This window comes from Myotis yumanensis, unplaced genomic scaffold, assembly GCF_028538775.1.
Source record: "Myotis yumanensis isolate MYYU_CA2020_CCGP unplaced genomic scaffold, mMyoYum1.0.hap1 SCAF_2, whole genome shotgun sequence".
Lineage (NCBI taxonomy): Eukaryota > Metazoa > Chordata > Mammalia > Chiroptera > Vespertilionidae > Myotis > Myotis yumanensis.
Window position 1 is genome coordinate 89284354 of NW_027223753.1, and position 16607 is coordinate 89300960.

Here is a 16607-nt window from a genome sequence, read left to right on the forward strand (position 1 = left end):
GCAGGAAACGTATTTATACGTTTTACATTGACTGTAAGTAGTAGAGCCACCTGTTAGCGCGCGATAAAAACTACCCGCAAACAATGTGTTAAAAAAGAAGACCCCAAAGTCTTCTTTAACAAACAGGAGGCAATGGTCTAAAGCCTGCTCCTGTCCAGTTCTGAAACTGAAGCAGCTACATATTTACATGCAATTTCAAGGGAGATCGCCAAGAGCTCCTCATGGCACAGACAGACCCACTAGCTGCATAAAGTGAGACAGTGTCAAATGGCCAAATCAAACTATATTCTAGGGCAGGGGGAGGGGAACATCAAAGGCCCACGAAATCATTTGGTCTGGCCCTGCCAAGGCATTAGAGGTGAGTTGTTTATATGTTTGGCCAAACGGAGCAGGCTAATTTTTAAGCTGATAATTTTGTGTGGCCTGTGAATGATGTAAAAAATATCCAAATGGCCCTTGGCAGATAAAAGGTTCCCCACCCCTGCTCTAGAGTCTATCTTTCAATGAGGTGGCTGCGGTCATACCAGAAACCTAAGGTTAATAGAAACAAAATAATCTTAAAAGATTGCAGAACTAAAACCCAAACTACATCCATAGCAACGGGAAAAGAGAATAAAAGGAAAGTGAGTGAACATTTCTTCTCTACGGTACAGGTAAATAGCAGGGGTGTACGCTGGTTGAACACAGGAATCCAGATAGAGATCTGTATCCAAGTTAGAGGGTAGAAAGGAGCAGCATATCGAAATGGCTTAACAACAAAATAGGTAAAGAGAAATATAAGAGAATAAACTTACAGATACATGTTTTATAAAGACAGCTTGAGACTCAAGATACATACTCTCATTCAAAATTAATTTCAAAAGAGAAAAATAAAGGATTTTCTGCCTGAGTTATTTTAGGCTCTTTGAAAATTAAAGTTGCCTCATCTGTCTGTGCGGGTCCACACTTTGTCTTCAATCACAAAAAGAAATCACACAAAATAACTAAATTAGAGAATAATGGAGACACAGATCTCAGACCTGCTCCTGACTAAATGTAAAATTCTTCAATTGCATATAGTAAATGGATCTAGAGCTCAGGTAGGGTGTTACTCCTTTGGGGATTGAGGTAAATAGTAGAAGGGGTGCTATGTCTTAAACCAAGGATCTGTGGGTCAAAAGGGTTACTACTCCAAAATGTATTTGTACATATAGGTGTGGGCAGGGAGAGGGTGGTAGGCTGCAGTAGCAATGTTCTGACCTTTTTTATGACTTGGTTCACATAAAAAATCTGGGTCAATGCTAACATCCAATCACAACCCTCTACATGTGGGAAAAATAGGGGCCAACTTTCTCCCATTATTGAATAAAAAGAAGCAAACAAGCATTAACTTCTAAACCAAGTAAGGGATTTCTAATTGGAAAATTTAAGGCATTACCCATCTCTCTCTCACACGTATTACCATCCATCCTATCTTGTGGCAGATACCTGTTCTATCTTCTGAGAAAGTTCACAAAATTCCTGCAGGCCTTCTTTAAGACAAGAGAAAAGATTTTTGGTCTTAAAATCAATTCTGCTTCCCCCTAGAAGATGAAAGTATTACATGGTGGCTTCACAGGGCCACGGAGGGGGGCATGACTCAAATTTGTCTATTAACCCTTTGCACTCCGAACCATTCTGGACATTGGCTACCAGCTACTCGACGCTACTTTGCGGCGGAAACGTGCATTTACAGACCCTCGTATTATTTAGTATAATTTTGGAACCTGCCGAGACCGGTTTGGCTCAGTGGATAGAGCGTCGGCCTGCGGACTGAGGGGTCCCGGGTTCGATTCCGGTCAAGGGCATGTACCTTGGTTGCGGGCACATCCCCAGTGGGAGGTGTGCAGGAGGCAGCTGATCAATGTTTCTCACTCATCGATGTTTCTAACTCTCTATCTCTCTCCCTTCCTCTCTGTAAAAAATCAATAAAATATATTTAAAAAAAAAAAAAAAAAAAATTTTGGAACCAAGTAACGTATTATAATGATATTGGACTTATATGAATTGGGTGACATCGAGGAATGTATATTTGCAAAAAAAAAATATTTTATTGTTTATAATTTTGTACAGTATGATAAGTTTTGTAACACTCCCCAATATGCATTGCAGGCTGATTAGTGCATGTTTGACAGTAATAAGTGGTTTGACGCCTGCCACCAGGTGTTTTCCTGTTAGAACACACAATGCAGTCCCGTTTTCTTTGTCCCACATCGGGAATATGTAGTTTATTGTTTAATCCGACACAAAACCCGCTGACATTTCTTGTATATATCTTAGTAATTTTATGATATTTCGATTTAATTTCTTGTGCCATTTCAAGATAAAACTTCAGGGAAACATGCATGTCTCAAAAAGTTGCGTTGAAATAACTCAATTCCCCGTAATCACTAATAAACTGCAATGTCCCCTGAGAAGGGACATCCGAGTGATATGCTAGAATTCCGATGTCCCCTGAGAGGGGACAGCGGAGTGCAAAGGGTTAATAGTTCAATAAAGCAAAATGTAGAGCTCTAAACTCAAAACTATAAAAAGGAGTAATTTTATACAGGAATAATTTTAGACATTAGCATTAGCATTTTAATATTAGCATTAAGCAAAAAGGATAAAAGCAAACTATAATTCAAAGAGAAGAAAAATGCTATTTTAAAATAAAAACTTGTAACACATTTAAATTGTACCTGTTCTACAGTTGCTCTGTCTGCCTTATCTTTGATGCGATACCTAACCAAAAACAGAAAGTACAGGTGACATTCAAAATTTAGTCACAGAAGCCAAATAAAAAGTTTCTACATGTACATCATTCCATGAAATTCCTAAATAGGTAGTTTCTTTAATAACAGATTTCAAGATCTTGTAATTTCATCACTCAGTGAAACGTATTTCATTTCTCCTTAATAAGCAATTCTGTTCCCTAGGGTAAAAGGAGCATATTTGCAGAAAACAAATTTATATCCATAATTTAGAAGCATTAAATAAAAAAGATAGGTGCGGTAAAGTGAACTATGCTGTAAAAAGGAAGAGATGAAGTCTATACTGTCCTTCAAATATTTAGTACAGAATTAAAGTCAACATATAAGGCTTTCTCTTTAGAGTCCTTTTCTTCAGACACAAGACACCATTTCAAGACACTTACTGAGTTCCATATTAAAATGCTTCAGTTCACACACTAAGTGACTCAATTAGCACACAAATCTAAATAAAGTTTCAAACACAAAGATTCAGACCCTTGAATAAAATAACAAATGACTATGTTGTTTCTCAAAAAGTTAGGATCACTTGGGCCTAGCAATAAACCATAAGAAAATTGTTTTTTAAATTCAGTTCTAACACTGCTAGTTGTATGATCTAAGTGTCTGTTTCTATAATATATTGTTAATGTCTTAGAGTTTACAGCATATAGAAATTAGCCAGATCTTAAACAACTGGTTTTGAGAACAGAAGTGTAAATGTAATCTGTTTTCGGTTATACCATTTAAAAAAAAATATGTCATGAAAGGGAATAATTTGAAATAAATTCTAAAAAGGGAGCATTTTTATGCTAAAATTTTAACCTTTTAACAGTTTAAACATTTAAACAGAAATTTCAAACACTGTTATCCTAAAACCACATTTGTGAACAAAGGTATTTAAGCTAAAAAAAAAAAAAAAAAAAGGTTTAAATATACACCCCAAAACAAAAATACTATCCTCTGTAAAATAATTATGATCACAAGACCACTTAATTTGTCTAGAATTAGTCCCTATCAGCCATGTTTTATAGTTAAAATATTACTTACATATCTGCTTCCTTTTGTCTAGACTTTTCAGTGACTTTATTTATGACAGAGTCAGTAACATTTAGCTTATCTGAAAAAAGAAAAAAATCCACAATGTGAACAACATGTAAGACAGAAAGACATTAATAGTCTTTTTGAATAGGATTCTTCTCCCCTCTTCCTTCTCTATTTTCTAAATATTTTCTTATACACAGAATATATTTTAGTAATGAAAAGGTTTTAATGTTTTTAAAGATAAGCACTAGATTGTGTTTCCTTGATAACAAGTGTCACACTCATCACTACAGCTATAAATTTTGAGCACAGAAATCCAGATACAGAAACCCCTCAAAAATACTATATCCGCATATGCTGAATTTCAGACACTTAATATCTTTTAGAACTAATATAAATAATGTAACTGCCTGGATTCCAAGTTTAATTCTAAAAACTTCAGTCTCATTTCAAATTTCAGGTCCATGAAAGACAATGATAGGAATATGAAACAGTGTGCTAGATTTATAACAAGTTGATGTCTACAAGAGAAAGACAACTTTGTATTTTTCTCAAAACATTCTGATTCCTTACATTCAACAGCTCACTAAATGATTAATACCTACATAAAATGTCTCTGGTAAACACAATGTAATTATATTCAACATTCTAGTATTTTCAGCATCCTACAAAAATCTAATACAAAACAGACAATAACTTGAATATATTTGTAACTTTGTATTTGTACAACAGGTTAGAAAAAGAACTAAAAAAAGCATAAGCTAAAATAAAGTCTTTCCCTTGAAGCAATATTTTTAAATTACTAAGTTCTTATTTTCTCTAAGCATTATTCAGTCAGTAACACCAAGTATACTCATTTTTTTTCTTTCTTTCTTTTAAATTCTCACACAAGGATATGTTTTTAATTGATTTGGAGGAAGAAGAGGAAGGAAGGGAGGGAGAAGAAGAAGACGAGAGAGAAAAAAAAACATCAATGTGAGAAACATCAACTGCTTGCCTCTCACAGGTGCCCCAACTTGGGATCAAACCCACAATCTAGATATGAGCCCTGACCAGAAATTGAATCACAACTTTTTGGTGTGTGAGATAATGCGCCAACCAACTGAATCACACCGGCCAGGGCACAAATATTTCTTGATCCAATAAAACTTTATAACACTTCATGTGTTTTTTTAAGAATTTCCTCATAGTCCAATGAAGAAATGTATTTTACAAACTCACCTAGATTAATTTTATTCTCATATTTCCGTAAGACCTTGTCTGATGGAGTAGACATTTTGGCTGAGTTATAGTTGGAAGGCTGCCGATTTGCCTAGAAGAAATGAGTTCCAGAATTTTAGGCACTAGTTATAAATACAAATCTAACGTTCATCACCACGTTTTCCCCTTGGTTCATTGTTAACTATTAAAGCATCAATACTTACAGGAGTACCCTAAGAAAAAGTAAGAATCAATCAAATTTGCTCAAAATTATTAAAAAGGCATTTGAAATAGATGGTTAGAGTTACTGGCTGAAACAGAGTCTGCGGGAGATTCAACATGGTGGCTGGCAGGGCAGCAGTTAGGGAGAGACTGAGTAAGCAAAGGAGAGGGGAGTGTACAGACTTGTGTTGTGTGTGTGTGTGTAAGAGGCAGATCTTGTAGGAGTCTCAGGGGCCATGGATCAGGTTCTTCTGGACAAAGAGACCCCTGCTACTACCACAGGCACTCCCTGGGCAGACGCGGCTCTGGCATGGAAACCACACCATCTTGAAGGGGGGAGCAGCAGCAGCCAGGAGCACAGCCTCACCACTACCTAGACTAGCCTTGGACACCACTCCAGATCCGTGCAGTAAGCCTCATGCCAATGGGACCTCACAAAGGATCCCCACCACGGGCTACAGGACCCCACAGTGAGTTTCAGAGTCTGCCACAGGCTCCAGGACCCCGCAGGGAGTAGCATGCAAGAGGGACCTATAAACAACCCTACCGCAGCTCCAGGGCCACATAGTGAGTCCCCAGCAGTGAATTCCCTGCAAGCAGGCTCCAGGACCTCACAGGGAGTCGCACGCCAGAAGGGGACTGTGCACACACACCCCCGCCGATCCCCAGCACCTGCAGCTGATACCTGGGGGACCAGATCCATGGGGGAAGGGGGTACAAGTCAGAACAGAGACAATCAAGGCGTGAGACTCAAGGCAGACCCAGCCTCTGGGATAAGGAGTCCCTGACCACTGGACTACTAGAGGGTTCAACCTCTTGGACCTCACTTAGGTTACCCAGGGCCAGAAAGGGACAGTGACTCACATTCACCTGCACTAGAGCAGCTTCCAGGAGACCCAGGATAGACACACCAAGGGACCAGATTCAACAACATCAGAGCAAAACCCAGTGAGCACCAACCTCACTGGAGGCAAGTTGGAGGGGAGATCCTTCCCACAAACAGGACATCAATAATCAAGTCCCAATTAAAACAGGAGAACCCAAATAACACACACAAGGGGCACTCTTAGAGCATCCAGCTCAGGTGAACAAAGAGACCGCAGTACTGGACCCCTCAAGATACTTTCTTTATTAGGCCAGCCCACAAAGACTGGGAGGCACAATAGTTCTATCTAATATATAGAAGCAAATACAAAAAGACAGCTACAATGAGGACACAAAGAAGCAACCCCCATATGAGAGAAAAGGACTCTCCAGAAAAAGAACTACATGAAATAGTGGCAAGCAACCTATCAGACATAGAGTTCAAAGCAATGGTAATAAAGATGCTTACGGAACTTAGTGCAAATTACAACAGCATGAAAAAGGAAATAGAGGCCATGAACAAGAACCAAACAGACAGAAGAATGATGTATCTGACATCAAGAACACACTGGAAGGTATTAAAAGTAGATAGGATGAAGCAGATGATTGAATCAGCGATTTGGAAGAAAAGGTAGAAATAAATACACAATTAGAGCAGCAAATGGGGAAAAAAAGAATTAAAAAGAAGGGAGATAGATTAAGGGAACGCTGGGACACCATGAAATGTAACAGCATATGCATTACAGGACTACCAGAAGGGGAAGAGGGACAGCAAGGAAAAGAGAACCTGTTTAAAGAAATAATGACAGAAAACTTCACCAACCTGGTGAAGGAAAATGTCCCACAAGTTCAGAAGGCACAGAGTCCCAATCAAGAGGAGCACAAAGAGAACCACACCTAGATACATCGTAATTAAAATAAAAAATGTTAAAGTCAAAAACAGAGTCTTAAATGCAGCAAGAGACATAAAATTACTGACAGAGGTTCCCAATAAAATGTCAACTGACTTCTCAATAGAAACACTCAGGCCAGAAGGGAGTGGCATGAAGTACTCAAAGTAATGAAAAGCAAGAGTCTAAATCCAAGACTACTGTATCCAGCAAGGATATCATTTAAAATTAAAAGTGAAATAAAAAGCTTTCCAAACAAAAAAACGTTAAAGGAGTACATTACCACCAATGCAAGACATGTTAAAGGGACTGTTTTAAGAAATTTAAAATGGCAATAAATAAGGAGAAACCAAGATGGCGGCATAGGTAAACACCAGAGATTGCTGCCTCGCACAACCACTTCAAAAATACAACTAAAAGACATAACGGACATCATCCAGAACCACAGGAAGGCTGGCTGAGTGGAATTTCTACAACTAGAAGGAAAGAGAAAAAGCATACCAAGACTCAGAGGAGGTGCGGTGCTGAAGTAAATACAAAGGTGCGGAGGTACATGCGGAGAGGGCTGGCGGCTAAGGACACGATTGTCTTTTTCAATCGGGAGGGAGTCTCAGGCTCTGAGCTCCAGTTCCGGGCGAGTCTTTGGGGACCCAGACTCACACGGGAGAAACGGGACTGTCTGGCATCGGTGGGAACTCGAGGGCAGCTTTCTCTCGGAGGCACTCTCGGCGATTGCCAGAATCTCTGAAGACAGGACTGAGAGCAGCCATACTGCTGGCTCGCTCGGCCCACCCCGTTGATCCCCTGGGACCCCGCCCCGCCCAAGCCATGCACGGAGGCTTTCGCATATGAAAGGCCCAGCCCTTTGTAATCTGAAAATAACTTAACAAACTGCAGCTGCCCCAAGACCCCAGGGCAACTCGCATTGCTTTACAGCTGGCTTCTGCTGGGTAGCCTTAGGCAAAGGCTAGATTAGCACCTCCTTAGATCCAAGAGCCAGTGTACCCAGTGGTCAGAGTGGCACCATCCAATTACAACTACTCAGATCTATAAGGGACACACTGAGGGAGCAGACTCAGTGAGCACCAAAGCCCCACTGAAGCAAGTCTTGCCCCATAAGGGTGTCTTCAGCACAGTTCTCCCACCGTAGACACAGCTGATTCCCACAGCCAATTGGCCTGGAGGTCAAATCCTCCCAGCTTTACATACAACAATCAAGGCTTAACTACAACAAGACTGTGCACGAAGCCCACAAGGGGGTGCACCAAGAGTGTCTACCTCAGGTAATTGGGACACTTAGCACAGAAAGCCACTCTATTGACACAGCGAAGCACAAAAAATGCCGAGACAAAGAAACAGGACACAAATGACAGAAATGGAAGAAAGCAAACTGCTGGATATAGAGTTCAAAACCACACTTTTAAGGTCTCTCAAGAACTGTCTAGAAGCCGCCGATAAATTTAGTAAGACCCTCGAAAAGACTGGTGAGACTGCCGATAAATGTAGTGAGATCCTCAAGAAATCTAGTGAGATCCTCGATGTTGTGATAAACGACCAACTAGAAATTAAGCATACACTGACTGAAATAAAGAATATTATACAGACTCCCAACAGCAGACCAGAGGATCGCAAGAATCAAGTCAAAGATTTGAAATACGAAGAAGCAAAAAACACCCAACCAGAAAAGCAAAATGAAAAAAGAATCCAAAAATACGAAGATAGTGTAAGGAGCCTCTGGGACAACTTCAAGCGTGCCAACATCAGAATTATAGGGGTACCAGAAGAAGAGAGAGGGCAAGATATTGAAAACCTATTTGAAGAAATAATGACAGAAAACTTCCCCTACCTGGTGAAAGAAATAGACTTACAGGTCCAGGAAGCGCAGAGAACCCCAAACAAAAGGAATCCAAAGAGGACCACACCAAGACACATCATAATTAAAATGCCAAGAGCAAAAGACAAAGAGTATCCTAAAAGCAGCAAGAGAAAGAAAGTCAGTTACCTACAAGGGAGTACCCATACGACTGTCAGCTGATTTCTCAACAGAAACTTTGCAGGCCAGAAGGGAGTGGCAAGAAATATTCAAAGTAATGAATGCCAAGAACCTACAACCAAGATTACTTTATCCAGCAAAGCTATCATTCAGAATTGAAGGTCAGATAAAGAGCTTCACAGATAAGGAAAAGCTAAAGGAGTTTATCACCACCAAACCAGTATTATATGAAATGCTGAAAGGTATCCTTTAAGAAGAGGAAGAAGAAAAAGGTAAAGATACAAATTATGAACAACAAATACACATCTATCAACAAGTGAATCTAAAAATCAAGTGAATAAATAATTTGATGAACAGTATGAACTGGTGATTATAATAGAATCAGGGACATAGAAAGGGAATGGACTGACTATTCTTGGGGGGGAAAGGGGTGCGGGGGGTGCGGGAAGAGATTGGACAATAATCGTGCACCTATGGATGAGGACACTGGGTGGGGAGTGAGGGCGGAGGGTGGGGTGGGAACTGGGTGGAGGGGAGTTCTGGTGGGAAAAAAGAGGAACCAATGTAATAATCTGAACAATAAAGATTTAATTAAAAAATAAATAAATACATACATCCTATATAATAAAGACCCAGGGTGTAAGACCATTACTACCTAAGGCTCGACCAGACCGGAAGTCAGTGCTGGGCTGCCCTGGCTGTGGTGGGCTATGCAGGGTGGGAGGCAGTCCCGGGCAGGGTGGGAGCCAGTCCCGGGTGGGAGCCAGTACAGAGGAAGTCAGTCCCGGGTCCGGCTGTGCCTGGTGGGAGTCAGTCCTGGGTCATGTAAGCGGAAACCGTAAGAAAGAGAAACAAGGCAGACCTATCCCTTCACATGGGAAGATATTGGCAGAAGAATAGCAGGGAGTCAGAACTCCTACCATCTCATAACAATAATGAATACCCTTCCCCCTCCCCCAACACACATACCTACAAACCTTGGGCCAAGTAGGGAACCTGGACTTCTACTCTCTTCTTGAAATAATGAGGTGGCATCTCACCCTTCCCTTACCAGAGCAGTATCAAAGCAAAGCCAGATAACACAGGGTTGAAAAAGATCCAGAGTTTCATAATGCTCAAAATTTCTAGGTTTCAATTATCAAATTATTCATAAAAAGCAGAAAGATCTAAAACTGAATAAAAAAGATAACAGATACTAACACTGAGATAGTAGAGATGACAGAGTTATTTGATAATAAGTTTAGAGCAGCCATCAAAACAATCTTTACATGAGTGATTTTGAACATCCTTAAATCACTGTAAGTCGCTTAAATGGGAAAAAAAGAAGGTTATGGCAAGTAAATAGAAAGTCTCAGCAAAGAAAATGAAGCTATAAAGAAGAACCAAATGAAAATTATAGTACAGAATATAATTCAAATAAATAACTCAGTGAATAGGCTCAACGCAGAATGGATGGAACAGAGGAAACACTCAGGGAACTAGAAAATATAACAATAAAAATATCCAATAAGAATAGGGAGAACATGGGCTTGAAAACAACAACAGAAAAAGATCAGAACCACAGGAACCAGTGGAGTCATAACAACAACAACAAAAATAAATAAATAAAACTGTAACACTTGGAGTCCAGGAAGAAATTAAAGGAGATGGAGCTGAAAGAGTACTTGAAGAAATAATGGCTGAAAACTCTTCCAATTGGTCAAAAGACAGAAATCCTCAATTTTAAGGTGAGGAAATACAAAATGAGATAAACCCAAAGACAGCAACACCCACATCATAGTCAAACTTCTAAAAAATAAAAACAAAGAAAAAAATCTTGAAAGTTCTGAATGACAAACACTGTATCTATAAGGAAAAAGTAATTCTCATGACAATAGGTTTTCCATTAGAAACCATAAAGTTCAAAAAATAGAAGAACTGTCAACAGAGTCCTATTTCCAATTAAAATATCCTTCAGCAATATGAGGAAAATCAAGGCAAGAGAAAACACAAATGTAAACAAGAATTAATAAATATTATCCAAATCTCAAAATATATGTGAAATATATTCAATATCATCTTTCCAGGTAAACTCAAATTTATTCCTCCATTACTTATGGAATAGCTAAAATTAAACAGGTTTATAATATTAATTATTGGCAAGTATCTGCAGGATCTGGAACTCTCATTCACTGCAGGTGGTTGTGTAACTTGGATAAAAGGATGCAAAACTGTATCTACTAAAACTAAACATATGCCTATAGCATCATTAAAATTACTGCTTTTATATATCCAAAAGACATGAGCATATAGGTCCTCAAAATCATATGTGAAAGGATGTTTAGTGTACCTTTATTCATAATATTTTAAAATTAGAAACAACTTACAAATATGGCTACAGGAAAATGGAAGAATGGTAGTAAATTCAAATAACAGAATACCACACACCTACAAAAAAAAGAATAAAATCCTGATAAGAAGAACAATAAGGGTTATTTTCATAGATGTTATGTTAAGCAAAGAAGTGAGACACAAATGAGAATACATCACATAAATCCATTGATATGAATTTCATGAACTGATGGTACTATCAATGATTATAAAGGTCAGAAAATTAAGAAATTCTGAGGGTAGTAGTCAGAAAGGGGGGATGAAAGAAACTTCTAAAATCTTGAAAAAGACTCTACATCTTATACTGGGTGTTACATATGTAAACAAGTTTGATCTCCGCATTTACATTTCATGCACAGGTGGAGTTAAATATAAGTGTTTTCTAGCACTGCAAGTCGCTTATTATTTGAGCTTGGGTTCCTCAACTTTCAGAGACCATGCTAATCTCCATTATGTCATATTACCATCTGAAGACAAACAGTGACATCAAGACCTAATTCTACAGCTCAGTAACCCTGAAAAATGAAAGAGGATTTATCCTGATTAAAAACTCTGAAGAAATCATACTAACAATTCAATATAATTCACCAAATATTCTGCATAAAATATCATCTCAAATGGTGTACCATTTATGATTCAATAATTGGAATTTAAGAGGAAGTAAAAGAGTAGGTCTTTTGTTATTCTCATAGTTTGTGAACTCAGTAGTAATATTGATAAACTATTGAAAAAGTAGGTTTTTACGTTTTCTACAAATATTTAAATTGTTTGGGTAATACCAAAAGACTAAATTTTTAGCCTAAACATACTTTAATATATTTTTATTGTTAACTTTAGAGAGGAAGGGAGAGGGAGAGGAAGATAGAAACATCAATGATGAGAGAATCATTGATCAGCTTCCTCCTGCATACCCCACACTGGGGATCTAGCCTGCAACTCGGGCATGTGCCCTGACCAGGAATCAAACTGTGACTTCTTGGTTCATAGGTTGATGCTCAACCACTGAGAAACACCAGCCAGGCAGCCTAAACATACTTTAAAAAGTGACTGTCATATATTGGGAAATGAGCCATTAAAGTAATATGGAATCCTATATAATAAAAGGCTAATATGCAAATCGACCAAGCAGTGGAACAACCGATTGCTACGACATGCACTGATCACCAGGGGGCAGATGCTCAACGCAGGAGCTGCCCCTGGTGGTCAGTGTGCTCCCACGGGGGAACGCCGCTCAACCAGAAGACCTGAGCCGGGCTCATTGCTGGCAAGTGCAGCGGTGGTGGCAGGAGCCTCACCCACGGGGAGCGGGCCTAAGCCATCAGTTGGACATCCACTGAGGGGTCCTGGACTGCTAGAGGGCACAGGCTGGGCTGAGGAGCCCCCCCCCCCCCAGAGTGCACGAATTTCGTGCACCAGGCCTCTAGTACATATATATGTGTATACATATATATATATATGTGTATACATATATATATATATGGCTAATATGCTAAATGTACGACCATTCAGGTAATGAAGTCACATAGCAATGCCCAACTTCCTCTCCCTAGCAACTAGCCTCCTTGCAGTTTCTTCAGCCCAGAAACACAAATTGCTTTATGGCCAGGTAGAAACATTTCACACTGTAACCAAATGTCTGTGAAGTGTTTTCACGTGCCTCATTTCATTTGATCCTCACTGAAGTCCTGGAGTAGGTAGATAGGAGATTCAGTGGAATCCTATTTTCTTTCCATTAGCTGGAAAACAGAGATTTAGAAAGCTTAGAAACTTGAACTGACTGAAAAGAAGTAAGAAATGGTAGACCTTGAAAATAACTTTAAGTTTTCTCACTGCACAGAATATAGTCAAACACTGCTGCAGTTAAATATTTTACCCTTTGTTCTCCCTGCGTGATCTACAATAATCTGCTTCGAGTTGATATTTACTGCTGTGTTGCTGACAATTGCCTGAAAGAGAAGTTGGGATGCTTCACTGGGCTGGAAAAAGTTTAGCTAAATCAGAAAGCAGGTCTAATTAAACAAGTTTATTCTCTATCTATAAAAGGCTAAATTGACTCACGCATGAGCAATACATATAAAGCTCTCGCTGGCACCAATCGCACGCATATGTTTGTATCTGTCATTGTTGATCATGAATTTGGTTGACACCTCTATTATAGAGAAAGGGTGAATAGCTATATTAAAATATTTCTTCTGATTTATTTCCTTTCAATGTGCATAAATTTGTGCACCAGGCCACTAGTCAATAATAATCTTAAAAGTTAATGGATAAAATGCTCTAGTCAAAAGACATAGGGTAACTGAATGGATAAGAAAACATGACCCATATATATTATGTCTACAAGAGACCCACCTCAGAACAAAAGATACACACAGACTGAGAGTGAAGGGATACAAAAATATATTCCATGCAAATGGAAAGCTGGAGTAGCAATACTCACATTAGACAAAATAGATTTCAAAACAAAGGCCATAACAAGAGACAAAGAAAGCCACTTCATAATACAAGAGAATGATTCAACAATATAATATCCTATATAATAAAAGGCTAATATGCAAAATGACCAAACAGCGGAACGATGGTCTCTATGACATGCACTGACCACCAGGGGGCAGATGCTTAATGCAGGAGCTTCCCCCTGGTGGTCAGTGAGCTCCCACAGGTAGAGCGTTGCTCAGCCAGAAGCCAGGCTCACGGCTGGCGAGCACAGCAGCGGTGGCAGGAACCTCTCCCACCTCTGCAACAGCACTAAGGATGTCTGACTGACGGCTTAGGATGTCCAACTGATGCTAAACTGTCAGTCAAATATCCTCTGAGGGTTCCCAGGCTACGGGAGGGCTCAAGCCGGGCTAAGGGACCACCTCCCCTGCTGAGTGCATGAACTTTGTGCAACGGGCCTCTAGTATATATATAATATAATATAATATATATGCACCCAATATAGGAACACCATGTACATAAAAAAACTTTTGATGGACATTAAGGGAGAGATTGACAGCAATACAGTCATAGTAGCGGACTTTAATACCCCACTGACACCACTGGATAGATCTTCCACACAAAAAATTAACAAGGAAACAGAGACCTTAAATGACACACTAGTTCAGATGAATCTAACTGATATTTACAGAACATTCCACCCCAAAACAACAGAATATATATTTTTCTCAAGCGCACATAAAACATTCTCAAAGACAGACCACATGTTAGGACACAAAACAAGTTTATACAAATTGAAGAAGAATGATATAATACCAAGCATCTTCTCGGATCACAATGGCATAAAGTTAGAAATCAACTACAATAAAATAACTCAAAAACACTCACATACATGGAGGCTAAATAGCATGTTATTAAACAACTAGAGGCCTGATGCACGAAATTTGTGCAAGAGGTGGCCTTCCTTCCTCCGGCCGCTGGCACCAGCTTCCCTCTGGCACCGGGGAACTGGGCTTCCCTCTCAGCCCCAGCTTCATTCAGAAAGTCGTCTGGAAGGATATCTGGTCTAATTAGCATATTACACTTTTATTATTATAGATGAATGGGTTACCAATGAGATCAAGCAAGAAATTAAAAACTTCCTGGATTCAAATGAAAATGAACACACAACCAACCAAAACCTATATATAGTAAGAGATAAAGGAGGACACTACATAATGATAAAGGAAACAATCCAAAAAGAGAATATAACCCTTGTAAACATTTATGTACCCAATATAGGAGCACCTACACATATAAAGAAAATCTCAGACAGAAAGGGAGATGAGACATAAAGAGTGAGAGTGACAGTAATACAGCCATAGTTGGAAATTTTAACATTCCACTGATATTAGTCTTCCAGACAGAAAATTTCAAAGAAACAGCCGCTTTAAATGACACACTAGATTAGGACACAAAACAAGTCTCAATAAATTTAAGACTAAAATCATATCAAGCCGAACCGGTTTGGCTCAGTGGATAGAGCGTCGGCCTGCGGACTGAAGGGTCCCGGGTTCGATTCCGGTCAAGGGCATGTACCCTGGTTGCGGGCACATCCCCAGTGGGGGGCGTGCAGGAGGCAGCTGATCGATCTCTCTCATCAATGTTTCTAACTCTCTATCCCTCTCCCTTCTTCTCTGTAAAAAATCAATAAAATATATTTAAAAAAAAAAATCATATCAAGTATCTTCTCTGACCATAATGAAACTAGAAATCAATCAAAACAAAATAAACAAATTAAAAAAAACACACCTGAAAAACACACAAATACATGGAAGAAAAATAACATATTACTAAAGAAACAATGAATAGGTTAACATTGAGATCAAGGAAGAAATAAAAAGTTGCCTTTAGACAAATGAAAATGAACACACAACAACCAAAAATCTATTGGACACAGTGAAAGCAGTACTGAGAGGGAAGTTCACAGCATTACAGGCCTACCTCAAGAAGCATGAAAAATTTCAAGTAAACAATCTAACTTTACACCTAAAAGAACTAGAAAAAGAACAACAAAGAAGCCCAGAGTAAATAGAAGGAAATTATAAAGATCAGAGAAGAAATAAATGACATGGACACTAAAAAGACAATACAAAAAATCCATGAAATCAAGAGCTGGTTCTCTGAAAAGATAAACAAGATTGACAAACCTTTAACCACTCATCAAGAAAAAAAGAGAGGACCCAAATAAATAAAATCACATAGGAAAGAAGTAAAAACTGTCACCACAGAAATACAAAAGATTGTAAGAAAATACTAGGAACAACTATATGCCAACAAACTGGACAATCTGCATGAAAATGATAAGTTTCTAGAAACATAAAATCTTCCAAAACTGAATCAGGAAGAATCAGAAAATCTGAATAAATAATGAAATTAAAGCAGTAATAAAAAAAAAAAAAAACTCCCAACAAACAAAAGTCCTCGACCAGATGGTTTCACAGGAAAATTTTTACCAAACATTCAAAGAGGAACTAACACCCATCCTTCTCAAATTACTCCAAAAACTTCAAGAGGAGGAAAGACTCCCAAGTTCAATTTATGAGGCTAGCATTATCCTAATTCTAAAACCACAAAAGACACTACAAGGAAAGAAAATTACAGGCCAATATTCCTGATGAATATAGATGCTAAAATATTACCAAACCAGATCCAACAATACATGAAAAAGATCACCCACCAAGATGGATAGGGATTCCAGGGATGCAAGGTTGGTAAAATATCCACAAATCAATAAATGTGATACAGCACATAAACAAAATGAAAGATAAAAATCATATGACCATACCAAGAAATGCA

The 16607-nt window shown here is 38.8% G+C and overlaps 1 protein-coding gene across 3 annotated transcripts in view; it reads right to left on the minus strand.

The window, feature by feature from the left end:
• The window catches only part of RIOK1 (RIO kinase 1), a 43076-nt gene that overhangs the window by 15521 nt on the left and 10948 nt on the right, over window positions 1-16607 (minus strand). For 2 of the 3 annotated variants that reach the window (XM_070405773.1, XM_070405774.1), the window contains exons 3-5: window positions 5013-5103; window positions 3798-3867; window positions 2700-2742 (exon numbers count right to left, since the gene is read on the minus strand). In XM_070405773.1, coding sequence (XP_070261874.1) covers window positions 2700-2742; window positions 3798-3867; window positions 5013-5103 — 204 coding nt within the window. Of the gene's footprint in view, window positions 1-2699; window positions 2743-3797; window positions 3868-5012; window positions 5104-11326; window positions 11348-16607 lie in introns of those variants that run through there. The other variant, XM_070405775.1, reaches the window with a different exon arrangement.